Source organism: Mus caroli, chromosome 13 (assembly GCF_900094665.2).
Source record: "Mus caroli chromosome 13, CAROLI_EIJ_v1.1, whole genome shotgun sequence".
Lineage (NCBI taxonomy): Eukaryota > Metazoa > Chordata > Mammalia > Rodentia > Muridae > Mus > Mus caroli.
In genome coordinates this window covers 51,846,656-51,865,295 of record NC_034582.1, presented here as the reverse complement: position 1 = coordinate 51,865,295, position 18,640 = coordinate 51,846,656, and the positions used below count along the sequence as shown (strand labels likewise).

At 48.3% G+C, this 18,640-nt stretch overlaps 1 protein-coding gene across 3 annotated transcripts in view; it reads right to left on the bottom strand.

Annotated features, from left to right (window-relative positions):
• The window catches only part of Slc25a48 (solute carrier family 25 member 48), a 36,781-nt gene that overhangs the window by 14,375 nt on the left and 3,766 nt on the right, over positions 1-18,640 (bottom strand). For all 3 annotated transcript variants that reach the window (XM_029468606.1, XM_021180338.2, XM_021180339.2), the window contains 3 exons: positions 18,184-18,227; positions 11,920-11,991; positions 9,721-9,979 (listed from right to left, as the gene is read on the bottom strand). In XM_029468606.1, the coding sequence (XP_029324466.1) occupies positions 9,721-9,979; positions 11,920-11,940 (280 nt within the window). In that variant the 5' untranslated portion in view covers positions 11,941-11,991; positions 18,184-18,227. The remainder of the gene's footprint in view (positions 1-9,720; positions 9,980-11,919; positions 11,992-18,183; positions 18,228-18,640) is intronic.

Genomic DNA, 18,640 nt, shown 5'->3' with positions numbered 1-18,640 from the left:
AAACCTAACCAAGCAATGGACAAACCTGAACAAGAAGACTGTGATACAATCTCAGAAACGCCAAGGTTACACATTAACAAAGGTTAAACGCAACAAAGAAAGAAAAAATAAAAACAGCGCATCAGAAAGCCCAGTAGATTAAAAATCAGTCAGTGTTTCTTCTTCCAGGTGGAGTGGGTTTTAAACTCAGTCCCTGCTGCGACATTTCCTGGGGCGAACTGCTAACAGGAGGAAGCACAGTTTGCAATGACAGTTCAAAGCTATAACACCAGGTTTTAGAGTACACGTTGCCCCCAGGAGAGTTTAGATCGGCTCCCTTTCGGACTGAGTTTCAGGTGCAACTGTGAGGCTGATGGGGCATGGAGTTCTCGGTCCAGGGAACTGCCTCTCTCTGGCTCCTGTTCTTATTCTGCAGCTGCGACAGCACAGGGGGATGCAAAGGGCACACCTACCCCACCCCGACCCAGCATCACAGCACACACTTGGGGCCCAAGATTTCACAGCCGGGACTGATGTCCTAGGTCTTCTACCCATGGTGCATCTGACCCTTAGTCCTGCCACATATAGAGCACTTCTCTCTGGCTGCATAACTTTATCATATGACCTATTTCAGGTGGGCTGCATGCACCAAATGTCTAACCCTAAATACTTCTGAATGAACACATATCCTGAGGGTTGGGATGTCATCTTGCTAACCTTAGTAATCAGGTTCATTCTACACTGATCATACCCTGATCTCATCTAATATCTATCACAAAGCTGCAATTTGACCTCATGATATCCCCGATAGCATTTTCCTCCTCCAGGAAGGAATCTCGGCTTTCCATCTATGACATTCTCATGACACCCACGTTCAGGAGGGAACAGCCTCTTCTTGCTATAGAACGGTCCTCACCCAGGGAGTGTTTGGGGTTCCTTGTTCTTTCAGTGAAGTGCTCGTCTCCCAGTTTCTTCATGATTTTCTTACCTCCTTTTTCTAAGCCTCAGTTTTAATCAGTTTGATTCTAAATTTACACTTAATAAAAAGCTTATCTCGGGCTGTCGAGATGGCTCAGTTGATAAGAGCACTCACTGACTACTCTTCCGAAGGTCCTAAGTTCAAATCCCAACAACCACATGGTGCCTCACAACCATCTGTAATGAGATCTGATGCCCTTTTCTGGGGTGTCTGGAGAGAGCCACAGTGTACTTAGAATATAATAATAAGTAAATCTTTGGACCAGAGCAAGCAGGGACTGAGCAAGTGGGGCTGACCGGAGCAAACGGATTAACCAGAGCAAGCAGAGGTCCTAAGGTCCTAAAAATTCAATTCCCAACAACCACAAGAAGGCTCACAACCATCTGTTCAGCTACAGTGTACCATATACATAAAATAAGTAAATCTTAAAAAAAAAAAGCTTATCTCTTCCGTGACAATGCATGCACCTATAGAGCCACACCTACCAAGACGCTCCACAGCCTGTACTGCTCTCCTGATAAGCTCAGGTTAAAGAACACCACGCTATCTATCATCAAGGAAGTGCTCACGAAGCAGGAAACCACCTCCGGGACGGTGCCTGTTTAGCATCCACCTGCACAGGTTCAAACCTGCATGGTTTACCATCAGGACCACGAAGAACGTGTCATCAGCTGCAGACATTGCAGTGCTAGGCCCACGTGAAAACACATCACAGTACTTACAATGGCCAGGATGAAGACTTTACGTTATATTTATCAACTCAGCAGCAATGGTAAGAGCCAGGGACAACTATACCAGGTCAATACTCAGCTGCTGAGTAGGTTTTAGAATTTTTTTTCCAGAAAACACTGGGAGTTCCAAAAGGTTGATCATGCAGCACTCTGAGCTGTATTCCTTGGCCCAGAGGGTGTGACTTGGAGTCCCTACCACTGGCTGCCAAAAAGCCCTGGGTGAGAGTCCTCTGTAGCTCTAGCACAGACTATGGTTGGTGAAGGCGAAATGTGAATGATTCTTATAGGCTGATTTGGGAAATAACAGGAAAATGGCTCTTAGAAATACATGTGCTTGAATTTCCTAGACCAGCATGCCATTTGCCCAGTGTGACTAAGGAGAGATACAGGATGCTGAATCTGTGCTCAGTCACTAAACTGCTGATGCCCCGCCAACATCTTGAGCCTCCCAGGGTTGGCCCTGGGGTAGGAGTTGGGGGCCCATGTATGTGGAAGGATTAACATATAACAATATTTTCTTCTAAAATAAAATATGTTAATATCTCTAACCATACTTTTTATATTGAGGACAGTCATAAAAGAAATGAACCTCTGATTGTTTCTTAGCATGAATGCTTCATCGTGGAGACAGAGCCGCTAAGACTGATACTTTCCCTAAATCAAAAACATGTTACCATCCTCTAATTGGTATAGATTATAGATCTCAGAAGACCTACAGCCCCATTGGCACATAACTGCCACACCACTGGTTCCCAGCCTTCCTGATGCCCTTTAATACAGTTCCCCATGCTAAGATGACCCGCCCAACCATATTGTTTTGTCTCATTGCTACTTTGTAACTATAATTTTGCTACTGTTATGAATCGTAATGGAAATGTCTGATGTACAGGATGTTTGATATGCAACCCCCAAAGGAGTCATGACCTACAGGTTCAGTAGGGCAGTCGCTGCCCAACTCAGAGACTGGCAGGATGTTTGAGACAAGAAAAAGGACCCACTGCTACATTCACTTTCGCCCTGGGGTGGGAGCCCCACATAAATCTACAGGTCTACATCATCAGTTTTGGTCCCTGTCATGACTGCTTTTTGACAGTGGCTAACTGGTCTTATGGCTCTTCAGCAAGTGTCCTGATTGCTGGCCTCATCTCTGGCCATCCATCTCTGGTCTCTCTCATCCCTCTGCAGGATGCTGCTGTGCTTGTTTGGTTTTGAGGTGGGTAGATATCTGAATTTGACATTTCTATTTCCTCGTATGCTGTCTCATCCTTGAGTCCCATTACGTTTTCTTGTTTGTCTTTCTGTCAAATTGACATGGGCTGGGATCATCTAGGAAGAGGGATTCTCAGTTGAGAAGATGACTCCATCAGATTGCTTGAGTGACATTTTCTTGATTAACAACTGATATGGGCCTAGCCCACCAAGAATGGTGCCATACCTGGGTTGGCGGTCTGAGGTGGCATCAAAAAAGATTCCAGCTGAGCAAGCCGTGGAGTGTGTGCTAGCTACTTTTATGTCAACCTGACACACATACAAGACTTATCTGAACGGAGATGATCTTAATTGGGAAAACACCTCTATAATATCTGGCTGTAAGGCATTTTCTTAATTAGTTATTGATGAGGGGTGGCCCAGCCCATTGTGGGTGGTGCCACCCCTGTGTGGTCCTGGGTTCTATAAGAAAGCAGGCTGACCAAGCCATGGGAAGCAAGCCAGTAAGCAACACCCCTCCATGACTTCTGCACCAGCTCCTACCTCCAGGTTCCGGTTCTGCTTGAGTTTCTGTCCTCACTTCCCCTAGTAATGGACTCCAAGCTGGAAGTGTAAACTGAATAAGCCCTTTTTCTCCCCACCTTTCATGGTCATGGTGTTTTGTTGCAGTGATAGAAACCCTGACTAAGACAGAGAGCAAGCCAGTGTTCCTCAATGGGTCTTCTTCAGTCCCTGCGTACAGGCTCCTGCTGTGAGGTTTCTAGCCTCCTGACTTAACTTCATGATGGAATGTTGATATGAGAGGAAATAAACATTTTCTCCACAAGTTGCTTTTGGTCATTGTATTATCAGAGCAACAGAAAGCAAACACCCTTTCTGAGACAGGACACTTCCTTATGGTAGGAATCTGTAGCCTGAGACCTGAACACTTCAGCATCATCCCATACCCATTAGACGAGCAGACCTGAGCAGGTCCCCACATCAAGGCCAAAAGTTCATATACTTGGCATTCAACAAAATCCTCCCCGTCATGTTCTCATCCACACAGTCTAAGGTAACAGAGGCATCCCATATGCTCTCTGGGCAAACAAACCAGCTATACCCTCTTAGGATTGGGTTTGGGTATGAGCAGCCTGGTAGACCCCTCAGATCACATGTCGAGAACTTCTCATCTGGGGTGCACTTTGCTAGCTATTGTTTCTCAAGAGTCCATCAATTTCCCCAGGACTCAGGGGCTCCAAAAGAGTCAGGTGCTTCAGTAGAAAGAACCCTGCCTTAAAACACACCAGCATGCCCGAACCTGTTCAGTTAGTACTTACTGAAACCCGCTCAAGGGACCAGACTTCCTAGGTCTTTGTTTCTTTATCTATAAAGAGGGGACAAAGATGAATGGCGCTCTACTTCCTTGGCTTTGTGACATAGGAAGAAAGCGTTACAGACACACTTCACTGGAGTAAGTGTTTTGAGACCCCACTCTGCTCAAGAGGCATAGTTACCATTCTTCTGCTTATTGTTCTGCCCTGATAGAATCTGTGATTCTGAAAGTATACAACCTGTCAACGTCACCACCTAAATCAAGGCCACTGATAACTATCTGGGAACAAGAACATTCAAGGCTGGCGTCAAGACATCAGGACAACACTTAGTCTTGCCCATTGGTTTTAAAACAAAACCAAAGCAAAACAATAGCAAACACCACAATGTACCTCCAATGCATGCAACGTTAACTATGGTATATCATGCTGAGTGCACGGCTTTATGCACAGCCACTCTAGGCCTCCTTCCTCCACTTCTAAGCTGCCAGGGCCCCAGCCCTCACTTCCTTTTGGCATCTCAGAGCCTTCTGGAGAAGCACAGCCAAACTATCAAGGGCCGGAATGTGTCTGGGTTTTTAGGGTCTCACCTGTGTCCCCAGAGTTCCTGACTTTCCACATAGTTCTCTTATTTAGAAAGTGAACAGAGCTATCATTAATGATTTTATCACTTAGGGGATCTTAGAAAATCTGCTGCACTTCCCAACTGGAGAAGAATAGAGTATATATGGTGTGCATGTGTGTGTGTACATGTGTGTACATGTGTGGTGTACATATGTTATGTGCATGTGTGTTATGTGTGTGTTAGCATGTGTGTGCACATGCGGTGTGCCTATGTGTATACATGTGTGCTGGCATGTCGGTGTGCACATGTTCTGTGCTTGTGTGGTGTGTGTGTGTGTGTGTGTGTGTATATATATGGTGTGCAAGTATATACATGTGCAGTGTCCTTGCATGTGTGCATGTGTGTGTACGCAATGTGTGCATGTATGTTGAACATGTGTTCTGTGCATGTGTGTGCACCTGTGTGTACATGTGGTGTATATGTGTGCATATGTATACATGTGTGTTGGCATGTGTGCATGTGTGATGTGCTTGTGTGGTATACATATATTGTGCATGTATGTGTGTGCATGTGTGGTATCCATGTGTGTGTGCTTATGTGTGTGTATGTGTGGTGTGCACATATATGTATGTGGTATGCATGTGTGTATGTGGCATGCTTGTTAGCCACACATGTGTACAGCAGCAACCCAGCTATTCTGTGAAAGAGAAACTGATGCGCCCAGGAGCACAGAAGCATGGGGCATGTCCTCTCCAACTGAGGACTTCTGAGGAACCAGTGAAGCAAGAAAACAGGTCTGTTCCCATCTCTGTTGCTATACAGATCTTGTGTTCTATGCCCAAACTGCCTGGATCCAGCCCTCAGCTGCATGTCTCTTCTGCTCACCATTCATCCCCCACTGACATGTACGACCATCTCCTCCATCCCTAGCTATATTCTGGCCTCTGGTCCAGCTAGAGTTTCTTCTCTGTGATGGCACTGAGTCCAGCACCCCCTCCATGTCTCTCTTCTCACTGAGTCCAGCACCCTCCCTCCGTGTCCCTCTTCCTCACACTCAAAGCTTCTCTGTATCCCCTCCCACTTTGGAGAAGAAAGCCTTCCCCTTCTCAACTCCATCCCTTCCTCAAAAGCCAATTTCTGCAAGGACATGTCCCCAACACCACATGTCAGTGACCCTAGAGTCTCAGGATTCTGCTCCCAGATGTCAGCGCAGCTGAGCTAATTACCCGTGTCATCTTGAACACAAGTGTGAGTCCCACAGCCCAAGCACCTACACCTAAGGCCTTAAGTTCAGCTGTCCTATGGCACAGCTGTGGTGGGCTCACTCTGCAGGCCAAGCTGCATCACTGTGGGGCAGAATCTCCCTCAGCCTTGGCTAAGAAACTCTTCCCACCCCACCTCATGTCTTTCCAAGGGCCTACCCTCCAGATTACTCACCCTGATACACTATTTCCTGTCGCTGACCATTGCTCCACATTGCTCCCTCAATAGGAAACACTCCCACCCCAGATCATACTGCTTCTCAGCAGCCAGACAGCACTCGTCGTGCCTGCTGCCTCTCGTGTGCCTTCCTGACCCACACAGACAGAGGCCAGGGTTCCAGAGAGGACCCTTGACACAGATGTGTGTGGCTTCCCCAAGGCTGGTGCTGTGCACCACACATCTCTGCTTTACCTACTCTGAGGGGCTCAGAGGGGTCCAGGAAGTGATTACGAAGGATGGACTAGCCCCAGAGTAAATGCCAACAGGCAGAACACAGCACAGTTGCCTCCAGCTGGGCCTGCAGCTGACTGAGATCATGGCCAACGCTAAGTCCCCTCACGTCTGTCAACCTCCTTCTGCTACATATGAGCCTTGGGAGGCACACTTAAGGGTTTTGGTGGGTACACAGACCCAAGAGCTTCCAGGTAGAGGAGAGTGTCACTGGCCATCTAGGATACACCGTGGCAGGGCCCCCAGGTAGGCTCATTCATGCCAGTAAGAATGCAGAAGGGAAGGCAGGTTTCCTCACTGGGAGGAGCACCTCTGAGAGAACCCAAGCCACTCCTACTTGCTTACCAATGGGCAGGAGCCCCAGGAGACTAGCTATAGGGAGCTTGAAGAGTCTAGAGGAGGTTGTGGGGCATGCCTGGAAAAGTGTAGAGTGTGGTGTGTGTGTGTTTATGCCTGTGTATGTGAGTGTGTGCACTGTGTGAGTGCATGTGTGCATATGAATGTGCATGCATCGGCATGTATATGTGTGTATGAATGTGTGTGTGTATATATGTGTATGTGAATGTGTGTGCATGTATATGTGTGTATGAATGTGTGTGCATGTACATGTATGTGTGCATGTATATGTATGTGTGAATGTGTGTGCATATATGTGTGTATGCATGTGTGTGCATGTACATGTGTATTGTGTGTGCATGCACATGTGTGAGAGTGTATATGTGTGTTGTGTGTGTGTATGTGAGTGTATGCACTGTATGAGTGTGTGAGAGTGTGTGTGAGTGTGCATGTGTGTGGATGTGTGTGCATGTGTATGTGAGTATGTGTGAGTGTGTGCATGTATGTGAGTGTGTGCATGAGTATAAGTGTGTGTGCACATGTGTGTGGTATTTGTGCATGTGTGTGTGGTGTGTTTGGTAGCCACACATCTGTACAGTACCTACTCCTTTCAACTTCAGCAGCTGCCAGTGCAATGTGACAAGGCGCTTCTGCATAAATTTCACAATGTGTGCCAAGAATCTTAAAAATGGCCACACCCTTGGGCCCACTCATGAGTTGAAGAGCCCACGCACTGAGAGAAGTAGCCCCAGTGAAGGAGCTTCTTTATAAACTAATTGGCTGCTAACTTCACTGTTTGGAGTGAAGACAAAGAGCAAACAGGCTAAACGGTCATCTGCAGGGCATTTTAAATAGCACAGCTACCATACAGGTGACAGTTACTTCACAATTTCAACATGCCGGATGCTGGGCCAAGAGCTCCATGGACCTCCTGTCTGTCCTAGCAGTGAAATGACATGGCTGAAGTTTGGTGGCACCAGGTGAGTCATGCTAACTTTCTCAGTTTGGGCAAAGATAGGATTACTGACGGCCTAACTTCAGAAATGGAATTCTTATCATAGGGTAATGGCCCTGACTGTGTGCCTGTGCTTGTGTGCATGTGCATGTGTGTTTGAAGGAACAGTGCACACCTATTTTAAGTATCACACCTATTTTAAATAAATGCATATGCCATTGTGTCTGTTTCCATGGGGAATATGAGAGGATATAAAACTGTGTACATAGTCTGGGTGGATTCCCCTAGAACCCTTAACCTAAGAGATTATCAGAAGCGGGCACCGTAATGAGTCCCAGAGTGTGTCTACTGCAGGCCACTTCCTCTGTTCTGCTCAGGTTTCAGCCACAGAGTACCATCAATACACATTCAGGAGGAAGTCACTGGCTCTCCCAAAAAAACGATGACCCAAGCCACCTCACTGACCTCCAGCCCATCTGTCACATGTCCTAAAGTAGATGACACAGAGTCATCTGGCAATTTGCTTCAGAATGTCCGGCTGCCTCTCATAGCACATGCTGGTTAACCTGGACGTGGACCGGCAATTTGGGATTAAAACCACAAAGCAAGGGGATCCCAAGTGGCGCCCACACTGCCTGGAAATGCTGCTGTCGTTCAGGAGGGCGTGGCCAAAAGCCGAGACTGCAGGTTTCAGTCAGCCCCGGCCCGCTCCGTTCAGTCCACACGTCAGGCCACACGATTGTCTCTCTTAGCTTATGTAACAGAAGTACCTGACAATTTTTAACTGTGATGTCTTACAGGAAGGTCCATTTTTCTGTCTGGTCTTAAAAAACCAGAGGATCCAAACATATCAGACCACAGGATGGCAGCCATGGGTAAACAGCACCCTTAGTTGTCTTGTTGAAGGACACTGCCAAGGTCACCACAACACCACTACCCCCTCAACCTCCCCCCCACCCCACCCCCGGCAGCTTTCAGATATGGCTGCCACCCCCCTTTTGCCTGGGCTGCCTTTTTTTTCTACCCACAGAGGGAGGCACGCAATGAAGTATACCCTGGGTTCATGTCGCAGTCAAAAGAGGGAAACTGAGACCAGGAAGAAAGATTGTTTCATCAAAATGGGAGGGGGCATGCTTCCTTCGACTCTCTGTTTCCTGTGGTTACTGCCTCCAATGCAATTGTCTGAAATCTCTCCCTGCATCCTTGCTTTCACCCCTGGAATAGGACCAGATAGGCCTGCCTCATAGCTCCCTGGTGACTCTGTTGTCATTCTGTACCCCTTCCACCCTGACACTGACCCCATCTATTGGAGACAGACACACATCCTCAGAGCAGCTGAGCCTCAGGCCTGCCCTGTGTACGGTGGGGAGCATCAGTCTCACGCTCAGAAGGCTTAGGGTCTGCACCAGACACTGCCAGGACAGGGGGCTTATGGACCTGGTCCAGGATGCTCCTGAGTGAGCTTGTGGGCCTCCTGTCATGTTCCACAGCTGAACCCCAGCCTTAGAGTGCAGAGGGGTCACACAGTGACCATTCTGAAGGCTGCCAGCAAAGGCGGGGTGGTTGGGGGGACTCATCATACATACACTATAACAGGAAAGACCAGAGATCCAGCCCCTCCATTCTATAGACATGGAGACTTGAGAATGAACCAAGAACAAAACCCACGGTATTGAAATATGTCTCCTCCAGCACTCAAGTCAGCCAAAGGTGACACACAGCGGGTTCCCCTCTCCTCTCTTTCCTCCTCTGTCAAAGCCACTTTCAAGAGCAGCATGGGAAACTCCCAAGAGGAGAAAATGAGATGCTCCCTGTGGTGAGCAGGGAGGAGGGTGGTCTTGCTCACTGAGGTGGTTATGAACAATGGGACCACAGATCCAGACAAATGGGAATGGGTCACGGGTCCTCAGACACCAGATTTCTCTCCATCGGCCTCTTACCTTCCCGAAACGGCTGTGTTTGCATCTGCAGTCGGATCTTGATGAGTTCCACGGGCCCGCCCAGCCCAACAGAGACCACACCAGTCAGCATGCTAGCCAGGAGCAGGTCAGACAGACTTCGGCCAGTGCCAGCCTCAGGTTCCCCACAGCGGCACTTGCTAAGGAACCGCTGGGTGTTGCTGAAGACCCCGAACACCACGGAGTTATAGATGGCGATGCTGGCCAGGGGGAAGGACATGCCCTTGAAGAAGCCAAACACCTGTGGCAAGGAGACCCAATGGGAGGAAGTGTGAGGCCAAACGGCTCTTCAGGATCTCTCTCTGCATCCCAGGTATGGGACCTCCCCGCTCCCCAGGCTCAGAGTTAATAATCCACCATGCCACAGAAGAGCCCCCAGCAAGGGTCTAGATGACATGGACATGATAGGAGAAGGCCACATGCAACTCAGGCAGTCATTCTAGCCCCAAAGATGAGCCTCCTGCACAATGGAGTCTTGGCCTCAGATATATGCATGCCCCAAATGGCAGTGTCAGAACTGTGGCTGCAGAATGACTGAGGAGCCCTAGTGAGTAATGGGGATGTTAAGTCCCAGCACATCTACTCACTAGCCGCTCACGCAAAGCTAGTGCTGTCTGTCTGTCTGTCTGTCTGTCTGTCTCTCTCTCTCTCTCTCTCTCATTACTTTCTGTGAGTCAAATCAATAACAAAACAGTGTTCACCCTCACTGAGTTCATGGTCTTGGGGGTAAGGCAGATGAGGACAGGATGGAGGGTTTAGACAAACTGACAGGCAACACTGTACAACTCACTAAGTCTGTGGTGACCGGCTGACAAAGGGAATTACCAAGAATCCCGGGGACAGCATCTCAGAATGAGACCCTTTCCACACACATACATACACACACACACACACACACACACACACAAGAAAAGGGGGAGAGCGAGGGATGGACAAAGCAAGAAGCAATGCTTCCAGCAGGGGTCAGAGTCTCCTCTATAACTGTTCTCAATGAGCCCCCACACAGGTGCTCTAAGGGAAACCGGAAAATTCCACAGCCATCAAGAGAGCTGAAACAGTACACATTTGCCAACGCCAACGATGAGGAAGTTCTAAAAAGCCACGTCACAAACAAAAATGTAGAAAGCTATGCCACAAACAGGTTATCGTGACTGGAGAGGACACCTCACAGACGTGTGTACACATATGCACATAGGCATCCGCCTTGCCTCATTTCAGGCTCTTCCTCCATAACTTGAGACACTGAGCTACATTGTCTCAGAAATAACACCTGAGGTCCCCACCAGAGGCTGGGCACTGGGACATTGGCTGGCAAGTACTGCCGGGAATGTGAGCCAAGCAAAAGAATCAATGGCCATTTTTCAGTGGGCTGGGGAGTCACGCCCATTTACCTTAGAACACCAAGTACAAGGTTGGCACTATTCACCCTGATTTTCAGAGTGGTCAATCAAGAGTTAAAGCCACACTGGCATTCACCATGAACTTGTCTGTTGGCAAGCTTGGTACCTACAGGAGGCTGTACAAGCCTCGGGCATTTGTTACAATGTGGCCTGTGACAGCAATAGTCTCCCTGGGCACAATGCCAGGACCCCAGGAAGCTCAGAGCTGCCATGAACATGCATTTGACTATTTCTTTAAATGGGGCCATTTTTATCCTAAATGTAACTTTTAAAAATCCTAGATTCCCTCAAAGGGTAGTCTCAGAAAGCAACCTGCTAAACCTTAAGAAGGAAACGGGTGTTAAAAGTATTATTCCATTTCCTATTTGAAAATCAGCACCTCAGTCACGTGTTGGGGGTGGACGTGGGGTGGGGGTGGGGGGGAATTCCTGCTGCATCCAGATAGAGGGATGCTACTAAGGCTCAGCTTCCCTGCAATCATTGTGTCCACTTTATTTGTGCAGGAACTTTCCATTCTGTGGTTCCAAATTCCTCAGAGCTTCTCCAGAGAGTTCATACAAAACTCTTTGGGAAGTTTCTTCTCAGCAATGTACTAAGTGACCAGGGGTGAGCTGAGGTAAGGTAGCATTTGCCTGTGTGGTACCAGATGAGAAGAAATAGGTGAGCCACAGCAGGAACAAGCTGCCTCCCATCTGTTGCCGTGATGTAGGAGTGTGGCCTGGTCCATGTGGTCCAAGAAGGCTCTGACCGGTAGCACCCTCCACCCACCCCAGGCACTTACACGCTCCCTCTTGTACACCATGCGGATACAGTTGAATGTGTTCGAATAGCCGACACCAGCTTGCAGGCGAGTCTGCAGAGAGAGAGGCAAGGGCAGGGAGCCACTCAGAGATAGATCACAAGCCCCCAAAGACACCCTACCCCAAGAGACCCACCCAAGGAGGAGGACCAGACTCAGTCCTGGCCAGCCGGGACTACATAATCTTCAGGGACACTTACTCCACTATCCATCCAGCCCAGTCCCATGCAGAAGGCTGCTTTGGATCAGGGGATAACCCAGATCGGTTAGATGTATAAAGATGAGGTTGCTGGACTCAGGAGGCCAACCTCTTAGGTACAAAATGCCAGACCTCAGCTCTGTCCCTTTTGATGCTATCTCTCACTACACTCTTCTAGAAGCCTCTAGGGACACCTGCTCATTTCCCTCCCCCACCCCCGGCAGGCATCTTTCTAGGCTTTGCCCCTTTCTCACCAGAACACAGCCTTGGCCCTAGTGTCTCCCTCTCACCTCCAGCTGCTCTATGCCACAGCCAGGCTGATTTTTCTCAAAATAATTGAAATCGTGTCACTCTGTTTAAAACTCTCCAGGGCCTCCTGTGCCGAGGACTCTCGGGATTGGCCTGCCTGTTACCCTCCCAGTCACTTCCTCCAGTGACATCTTGCCTCCATGACAACTTCATCTACACTTCCTGCCTCCAACCTCTGTTCTGGCTGGTCCCCTAGAATTTCCTCCCATCCCTGCTCTCCTGTTGGGTCCGAGTTTACACATAGTAAGGAGGGTTTACATTAGGGTACCCTATGGGGCAGGGCCCCCCGCCGCCTTCTCCTCTTGCCCTTGCCTGGAGTTGGGCACAGCCCTGGCACAACTCTTTGCAGCTCTGCAGTGACTGAAGGTTACCTAGGAAAGGCAAGATGGCAGGGCACCCTCTGAGGAAGCCTGGGTGATCAGGGTCAGGAGACGACAGGCACCAAACATCGAGGAAGCTCCTAAGATTGTTCAGAATAGTGTCTGTCCTGGACTCCAAGGTTCTGCTTCTCTTTTAGTCATATCGCCTGGCATTTTCTCTAAGATGCTTCCTCAGTCCCCTTATCATGCACTGTCTGTTAGGAGTGTGAGAGCCCTACAATGGTCCTGTCCCCTACAGTATCCAGTGTGCAGCAAGGAGTGAACCCTGCCCCTCCCACCACCAAAACAGGCCACCAAAGTGGCAGTCTCCCAGATGTCGTCTTACTGCAGCCCCAACCTTCCATGATATGCAGGGCTATCTTTTAGCACATCTAGTTTTAAAGGTAACTGCTAACTGTGCAACTAATACAGGAATACATTACACCGACAAGTCTAACTGTAAGTCCAGACCCTCCTCTGACCCACAGTTCTGTCCTACTCCCCTGCCTCTGAGCAACAGCGTGGCCTCTAGCATGGCTGAGGATTTGATTGGCATCCATTAGTAGCCATAGACAATGAAGGGGAAGCACTATCGGGCTGTCTGTAAGTGTCAGATGAGTTAGCCACCTTGCCGGACACCAGTTGTTAAAAGTCACAGATCTGAATCTGTTCCAACCCTCAGAAGATTCAGCAATAAGGACAGCAAAATCTCAACCCTCGTGGCTAATACAGCTTCGTGAGGTTGGGGGGAAATATCCCCAGGAGTAGCTGGGCAACATACACTGGGCTAGATGGGATTAAAGGAAAAGAGGGACTGGAGAGGTGGCTCAGGGGTTAAGAGCACTTGCTGTTCTTGCAGAGGACCTGGGTTCGATCCCCAACACCCACAAAATGGCAAGTTCACAACTGCCTGTAACTCCAGATCCGGGGATCTGATGCCCTCTTCTGGCCTCTGATGGCACAGTGTATACACGGTTCACAGACATACTGGCAAAAATGCTCATGTGCATAAAATAAATCTAAAAACAATTAACCCTAACATGGAGAAGGGTGGGTAGTAAGGTTGGGTGGATCTGGGAGGAACTGAGACAGGGGAGTAAATGTGATTAAAATACATTGTATTTTGTACTCAAAGAATAAATAAACCATTGCTTTTTTTTTTTTTAAATCATGGCAAACAATTGGAACATATAGCAGACAGTAAACTTCAATGCTTTAAGAAATAATTCCAAAATGAAGTATATCTGGTAGCTGAATGTTATATACATATATATGTATATATGTGTGTGTATATATATATACATGTATATATATGCTTGTGTGTATATATACATGTATATATGTGTGTGTATAGATATATACATGCATATATGTGTATATATACATGTATATATGTGTGTGTGTATGTGTGTGTTTTTGCTAGTGTTAAGAAGGGCTGGGTGGGAGAGACACCCTAGAACATACATTGTGGGGCTGAGCCCTTGTAGTATTTTGGTTAAGCCTAGCCACAGAACTTAAGCTTGGGGTAGGGTTTTCCCAACCAGGACAATGACAAGGACTATGGGAGGTGATGTAGGCCTCTGTCTATATCCTATGTATCCCTCACTGGCCCCAGATCTGCCAGATCTGTCAGACCATGGAGGAACAAGCCCCCACAAGATTGAGTATTCAAAGCACTGAAGCCCACGAGTAGGCTTAACTCGTTAAGAGTCTCTTCAGGGCTGTGAATGAAGCTCTACCAGACATGCTGAGCCCTTGGCATAATGCTGAGGTCAGCCACCAAGCCAAGCTCCTGGACCCTGGTTACCATGTGCACTGACTGCAGACTGTATAGGGGCATCAGGAAGCCCTTTGCCAACCCTGCAGATGAAGAACACTGCTGGGTTTAGTTTCCATGGTTGCCATGGCGCCTTGAAGCAGCCCAGCATATTGTCACACATCTCTAGGTATCAGACATCCCAGTTCCTCACCACAGGAGCAGCCAGTAGCCCAGGGCAGGGGAAGGAGCCTTTGCCTGAGACCAGTGGCCCAGGGCCTGATGATCAAGGCGCTCCTAAGCACTCAGGCAGGCCCTGGCTTAACTCTCCTACTCCTTAGACAATCCTTATGACAGCATCACCTGGGAGGTGCTGTTTACCCATTTTACAGACAGGAAAGTGAGGAAGGCTCAGTGTCAGGAATGAGTGCATCTTAGTTACTTTTCTATGACTGTGAACAAACAAATACGGCCAAGGCAACTTATAAAATATTCAATTTGGGGGCATACAGTTCCAACACTGAAGAGATTATGGTAGTAAGCAGACAGGCATGGTGCCAGAGATGTAGGCTGAGAGCTTATATCTGACCCAGACAAACGAGTCACGGGGAGTCTAACTGGAAAAGGTGTGGGCTTTTGAAACCCCAAAGCTCACCCCCAGTGACACATTTCCTCCAGCAGGGCCACACCTCTTAATCCTTCCCAAACAGTTCCACCAACTGGGAGCTAAGTATTCAAACATGAGGCCTATCGGGGCCATTTGCATCCAAACCCCCACAGAGGGCAAGTATTGTGGCTAAGACTGGATTCTTTTATTATTGTGTTTGTGGGTACACACACACATGAGGGTGCACGTGCACATATGCACATGAAGGCCAGAGGACAACCTTGAGTATCATCTTCAGGGACTGAAGGTGACTTAGAAAAGAAAGGTGACTCATATTCACTTCCTTTGAGGTGTGTGTGTGTGGGGGGGGGGTCTCTCATTGTCCCAGAACTCATCAATCAGGTAAGAATGGCTAGCGAGTGGATCCTTCTGTCTCCCCAACTCTGGTACTGGGATCCCAAGTGTGTGCCACCATGCCTGCCTGGCATTTTAACACGGGTTCTGGAGCTCAAACCCAAGTCTTTGTGCTTGCTAGGCAAGCTCTTTGCTAACGGAGCCATTTCATCAGCTTGACCAGACTTCTATTTAGACTTGCCCAAGCCTTTTCAGTTGGCAGGGAATCTAGAGAAAAACGTTACCCAGAAGGAAAGCGGATGATCCAGAACAAACAAGAGCCTAAGGTTAGATCCAGGGCAGACCACGTGAGTCCACTGCAACACTGGGGTGTCAGCAAGAGGTTCTCAGGCTGGACACATCTGGATCTTCTCACAGGAAGGAGGGTTTTCCCCAGATGCAGAACAGAATGGGAAGGAGGTGGTACCAGCCTTTTCAGGCGTGTTTGTTGAGAGTTGGGGACAGGCTTGACTATGCAGGAAGCAAAGTTACTCACTTCCCAATGGCATGAATCCAGTGTCCCATGTCCTTAGAAAGGAGACAAATCTTTGGCAAGAGACACAGGGCCACATGAAGGCAGAGGCAGGGTTGTAGCTAGAGTGGTAAAGCCATGGTCAGAACTGCAGCAACAGACCAAGCCAGGAGGAAGGCATGGGGCAGAGCCCCACTGAGACGTCCAGAAGGGTCCAATATATTGACATTGCTTTCTGCTTCCTGACTGTAAAAGTATCTTATCTTCTTCATTTGTTTGGTTTTGTTTTTAAGGTATATTTATTTTACATTTATGTGTATGGGTGTTTGGCCTCCATGCATGTTTGTGCACCATGTATTGGCCAGAAGAGGGAGTCAGATCTGCCTGAAACTAGAGTTATAGATGGTTGTAAATCACCTAATGTGGCTGCTAGTGATTTGAACCCAGGTCCTTTAGAAGAACAGCCAGTGCTCTTAACCACTGAGCCATCTCTCCAGCACCAATTTCTGTTCTCTTAAGACAGCTAATTGGTGGTAATTTACTACAGCAACCCGAGAAACTAACACATGAGTCATCTTCTTAAAGGTCAGTTCTTCACACCCATTCAGCCATAATTTGTTAAGAATTCCCTTTTATCTGGTCAACCAGAGAGACGATGACACATGCCTGTGTTCTGACACAGAGGTACAAACTTCATGAGCAATCCATGGGCAATCTACTATGAAGCCACTTGAAAGTGTCTCCATATTTCCCTCAAAATGTATATGCACAGTTTACACTGGGGAACCGTGTAACACATTCTCCGAATTTGGCTAAAATGATGTGGCAACTGCGGAGATGATTGACATGATGATATTAAACCGATGGCTCCCCATTGTAATACCTACTGGGTTTCGAGAACAGCTCTCCCAATGTTACCTGCAAGGCAGAGTAAATTTAAAGTCCTGCTTAGCAGGCTTTGTAGGTCCAAACCAGGGTCTGTACCCATGGCCTGCACAGCCCCATAGCTCACGATTTCTGGCTTGAAGTGTGCTTAGCAATTGATCCCACAGTGGTTGCTTGTCTGTCAGGGGAGCCTTTGAGGTGGGTAGACTGGGAAGGAATTTGGTGAATCTGAGTTCAGTGAGGTAGCAGGGGTAACCAGTGTCCCCCTTGTCCTTTTGACAAAGCTAAGGATAATAGCTGAGCCCCTCCTTGGAGGAGAGGTAGACAGCACGGAGAGAGTAAACCCGGCCCTAACCTAGGAGGGGCTCATTGTCACCTGCCGAGGAAGATAGGCAGAAAGGAAATTGCAGATGCATGAGTCAGAGCTCAGAGATGCTTCTGTACACAGTCCAGGCAAGAGCAGCATTGGCGGTCATGTTTCTAGAGCCTGGCTGGGTCCTGTTCACCACAGATGGGTGGTGGGTGGTGGGTGGCGGGGGGCAGAGACTCAGAATGACCCCCTTTTTTGGTATCTTATGCCTTCATCTCTCTGTTTTTCATGGTATGACAGGGGACATGCCTTCCTACTCCTTCAGGGGTACCTATGAATGTCAGGATGGCTCTGCTGGCTTCAGAGTCCCCCTACCCTATGTGTCTTTTCAGGTTATTCCAACCAAGGTCAAAATCACCAACCTGACAAGTGATACCAAGCACTCTAAGGACTGAGGGCTGACCTGCCTAGATTTGGATCCACGGCTGTAACACAGAATCAGATGAATCAGTAAAACTGGTCTTACTGGCCTTTCCCAAGCAGAGTCCCTACCCAGGGTCCCTGCCTCAGTCTCCTATGCCTGGGAGACTTCTCCAATGACTGGAAACCCACTCTCACATGTCAAGCTCAGGCTCCATCTCACATGTCAAACCTTTCCTGATTGTTCAGCTCCCCAGGTACAAGGAGGGGGAGGGGGAGGGAGGAAGGGGGGAGGGTCAGCAGAGCCCTAGTTCCTTTCTCACTGGCTCACAAGATCGCAGGGCAGAAGGGAAACAGCAAAGGAAACAATGTTTCCTAACACCCACATCCCTGGGAGCAGCAGAGGGCATGCCTGGGAGAGTATGGCTGGAGAGTCTGGGCTGGAGGGTCTCTAGGGGATCAGAAAGTGTCACAGTCCTAGGAAAGACCCATTTGAGGTACCTCCCCAAGAGGTCATGAAAAGGCAGCTACTGTACCTTGACTGTGTCCAGAGGGTACCCAACAATGACACTGGCCACACCTGTAGGTCAAAGAACAACACCTGGTCACCCAAACTCTAGACTCCTGGTTTGTCCCTGCCAGCATCTAGAAGAGGTCAGAGAGCTGAGGCACGGCAGGCATCAGTCACAGTTAGTCACTAGAGAGGTCTTCCAGTGCGCAAGGCCTGGGTCCAGTTACTGAGGAAGGCAGAGAGGGGAGGGTCAAACCTGGGCCTTAGTTTTAAAGTGGCCCAAAATAGAAATTAAGGCTCTCAGACAACTGGATACCCACATGCAAAAAAACAAGAGTTAGTCCCCTGCCTCATACTATCTATAAAAAAATTAATCTGAAATACACCAAAGGCTTAAAACTATAAAGACTCAAATATGTGGGAACTACTTTATAAGCCTGGTTCTATAACATTTGTAGTTACAGTAACACACATACACACAC